Source organism: Ursus maritimus, unplaced genomic scaffold, assembly GCF_017311325.1.
Source record: "Ursus maritimus isolate PB19 unplaced genomic scaffold, ASM1731132v1 scaffold_23, whole genome shotgun sequence".
NCBI classification, from domain to species: Eukaryota; Metazoa; Chordata; class Mammalia; order Carnivora; family Ursidae; genus Ursus; species Ursus maritimus.
The window spans coordinates 31,896,562-31,900,685 of NW_024424786.1; the positions used below are offsets into that span (position 1 = coordinate 31,896,562).

General features: G+C 37.0%; 1 protein-coding gene across 1 annotated transcript; it reads left to right on the forward strand.

Moving 5' to 3' along the window:
• The first annotated feature begins 1,132 nt into the window (after positions 1 to 1,132).
• On the forward strand, positions 1,133 to 2,068 carry LOC103672367 (olfactory receptor 4C12-like). The gene has a single exon (XM_008701072.2). The coding sequence runs from the start codon at positions 1,136 to 1,138 to the stop codon at positions 2,066 to 2,068; it is 933 nt and encodes a 310-aa protein (XP_008699294.1). The 5' UTR covers positions 1,133 to 1,135.
• Positions 2,069 to 4,124: the final 2,056 nt, after the last annotated feature.

Genomic DNA, 4,124 nt, shown 5'->3' on the forward strand with positions numbered 1-4,124 from the left:
TTATTTATTTATTTATTTATTTATTTATTTATTTATTTTTACAAAGTAAAGAGCACAAATTTTCTGCATCCATTAGAGTCCTGAAACAGCATACTTAAAACGAGAGATTAAAAAGAGTTTAATTATGTTTACTTACCAAGGTGTAGGTAGGGTTAAGGGGAACCAACAAGGGATGAGAAAGCGATTACCAGTTAGACCTGAGAGAACAAGGGGAAAGAGTGATCACAGGCACCCAGAACCCAGAAGGTCCATCTGAATGAATTCTGCCTCATTAGTCACCCAGTGGTCAACAGACCATAGGAGGGAACCAGGACAGTCAGTACCCTGACATCCTTTTCTTCCCACCTGCTTTCCTACATTCAGCTCCTACCACCTGTTGGTCAGAAGTAAGAGATCTGGTTGAAGCTGACCAGCAAAGCAGCTGCCCAGGGTGGACATATTGAAAGTAGATGTGAAGGGATGGAAAGAATATATATAGTTCATGTTCGAACTTTGTGTTCCACTTTTTTTCCTAAGTAAGTGAGTAAACACTTTCATTTTGGGAGTTAGTAGGAAAAAATAAAACGCAGGAGAAATAAGTAAAAATCTTCCAACTTATTGATTTATTTAATACTTATTGCATACCACTATGAGTCAGACACTGAACCAAGTGGTGGGGCAAAGAGGTGAACAAGACAGATACAGGTCTACTCTGCCACTTATTTAAAGGGTTTTAGATGGAAAAAAGGCTGAATTACACTTAATCTGTGTATTAAACCCACAGCTGTACAAAGAGTTTTTTTAAAAAAAATATTTAATGAGTTCTTAACATTTCTAATTGGCTGAGAAGCAATCAGGTTAATTATATGGTGAGCTCCCTGTACCTGGATGTCCTCTAGCAAAGGCTCAGTGACCATTTGTCAGGTGAAGAACTTTGTAAGAAGCTGAATTAGACGGTTTCAAAAATTCACTCTTTTTATAAAATAAAAAAAAGCATATTTCTTCTCTTTGGCATACCATGAAAAAATAGCTTATACTACTAAAATGTTTTGGGCTTATCTAAAAGCCCAAAATATAAAGTCTTCATCACCTTGCTATTGGAAATCCTGTCTCTGCAGGTTAATTCTCCACTCCTGAATCCATCATCAGCATTGAAATGAAAGAAGACAAGATGAATGTGACTGAATTCATTCTAATGGGACTTACCCAGGATCGTCTGATGCAGAGAATTCTATTTCTGGTGTTACTTATCACCTACATTGTCACTGTCACAGGCAACCTACTCATTGTGGTTACTATAATTGTCAGCCAGGCTTTGGACTCCCCGATGTATTTCTTCCTGGCCTTCTTGTCTTTGATAGATGCATGCTATTCCTCTTCCATAATCCCTAAAATGCTGGCTGATCTGCTCTCTGATACAAAATCTGTTTCCTTCAGTGGCTGCATGACACAGCTCTTTACAGAACATTTCTTAGGAGCTTCAGAGATTGTCCTCCTTGTGGTCATGGCCTATGACCGCTATGTGGCCATCTGCAGACCTCTGCACTATGTGACCATCATGAACCACCACACACGCTGCCTCCTTGTGGGCGTGTGTTGGGCAGTGGGTTTTCTCCACTCCATTGGACAGATTCTGGTTACTTTCTGGCTCCCATTCTGTGGTCCCAACATCATGGATCACTTCATGTGTGACATTTTCCCCCTGATACAACTTGCCTGCACTGATACTTTCCTTGTTGGTCTCTTGGTTACTGCCAATGGTGGGGTAATTCCTTTGATCACCTTTGTGATGTTATTGGTATCCTATGTGGTCATCCTGTGCTCCTTGAAGACTCACAGCTCCGCAGGGAGGAAAAAGGCCCTTTCTACCTGTGGCTCCCACATCACAGTTGTTGTCTTGTTCTTCATGCCCTGTATTTTTATGTATCTGCGACCAGTAGCTACTTTTCCCATGGATAAAGCCATAGCTGTATTCTACACTCTTATTACTCCCATGTTAAACCCTGTCATCTACACAGTAAGGAATACAGAGGTAAAAAATGCCATTAGAATGTTATTAAACAGGAATGCAATTTCAGATAATAAATGACCCAATACAAAGATTTTATTTCTATCGTGAACTTTACGTTTTTATATTTTATTACTTTAAATCCCTTCCCATAACTCTCATGTGAGACAAAACCTCTGCAAGATATGTATTAATATGATTGTTGCTCTTCTAAAGATGAAGGAAAATGAAATTCAAAACCATTAAATAACTAGCCCAATGTCAGTCAGAGCCAGTGTGCAGATCTGCTTTTTTCTAAATCCAAATCTGATGCTCTTTCAACCATTTCAAAGACTATTGGGGAAAAAAAAGCAGCATTTCATCAGAACCTCGCTTGTTTTGTAACAAACTTAAAAATGTGCCTTTCTAATTACAGAGTTGTATAATGGCTTGTGTATATCAGCAGTTGGTGCTCAGAAAGCTGTATTGCTTACTGGCATACAGGACAGTGTGGAATATAGTTTAGAAAGAAGATACTTGCCAAGACTCTGTTGGCACACAGTTGATATACCTAATGTTTAAAGTTATATTTGGTTTCTTGTTCTGTTGAGTAAAAGTTGTCAGGAATTATAAAAATTAATTGTATTTAAACTGATGTGAAATTTTTTAAGTTTTCACATGGTCACAACTTATAAAATTGAATTCTAGTGTCCTTACTGAAAATCAGAAGGGTTAAATAACTAGATCATAGAACATATAAGTCAGTCTTGAGACCAAATATTCTTACTCCCCATCCTGTGATCTTTTCCTTATATAGGGGGCTGGGACTGGTATTTGATTATGATTTGGTCTAAAAACATATTTTTTTATTATATGCTATAGGATGTGACACTTTATTAGAATAATAATCATTAGTACAATCAAATGCAAGTGTTTTTCAAAACATACAGTAAAACATATTTTTAAAACACTTTTACTATTAAAAATCTGGCTTTGCATTTAGTTCTTAAATCTGAACTCCTCTCTGGAAACTGCGTTAGGAAATCATTTATAAGGGATATGAGAAAACAGGAATCATTACAGTTGACAAAGAAAGTATTTCTCAGCTAAACAACTTACTTATATGCCTTTGTTGTGAATCAATTTTGGCTCTTTTCAAAAATAAAGTTTTAAAAAAACGAAGACTGTTACCAAAATAAAAATGTATATGCATATCATAAATGTGCTTACAGCTTCCTTTTTTTTTTTAAAAAAGATTTTATTTATTTATTTTAGAGGGAGATAGAATGAGCAGGGAGAGAGGCAGAGGGAAAGAGAGAATCTCAAGCAGACTCCCCACTGAGCGTGGACCCCAATGAGGGATTCAATCTCATGATCCTGAGATCATGACCTGAGCCCAAATCAAGAGTTGGATGCTCCAATGACTGAGACACCCAGGTGCACCTGTAGCTTCTTATTTTAGCATAAAGATCCAGCCTCCTACCTCATGGGTACCATATGTTTTATTGAAAAAAAAACAGTTGATTCCATGATGTCACAATATTTAAAAAGCATATTATGTTTATGAAAATGTAGAGTAAAAACATCAGCTTCAGGATCAGAAGACATGGTCTGATTTCTCACTATGCCATCATCACTTTCCGTGACACAAAACAGCTCTCCCTATTTCTACCAGTAGTTTACTTAGGTAATTTAGCAGGTGTTTCCAAGTTCTGTGATTCTGCCTATGTCAATATTTTTATTATTATAAATACTGTTATATTTGTTTCTACTTCAGTTAGAAGAAGTAAAATTGGAAGAGTTATGAGACCACGGCTCATCTCCTCAAATCTTTCCATTAGTGATAAACAACTTAGAAGATGTCCTTCTGAGCTGAAAGGGTCTGTGATTGGTCTAGGACAATACGAGTCGGCTACTTTGAATGTTCCTCTCCTTACTGAAATGTATGAAGCTGTCCATAAGAAGAACACCTTGGCAGGTAGCTGATTTTTATGAAATTAGTCCCTGAACACATCAAACATCAAACCATATCTCAATTAGTTTCTGACCAGCTGTGATATGATTGATATCTAATGTCTTCTTTCATTCTGGTTTACCCTTCTAGTTTGAAACTCTGTGTGTTATCTCTCTAGGGCTACCAGCCACTCTGTCTTCAGAT

What these genes read in the sequence shown, in the direction of transcription:
- LOC103672367 (XM_008701072.2), top strand. Translation starts at nt 1,136, where the DNA reads ATGAAAGAAGACAAGATGAATGTGACTGAATTCATTCTAATGGGACTT.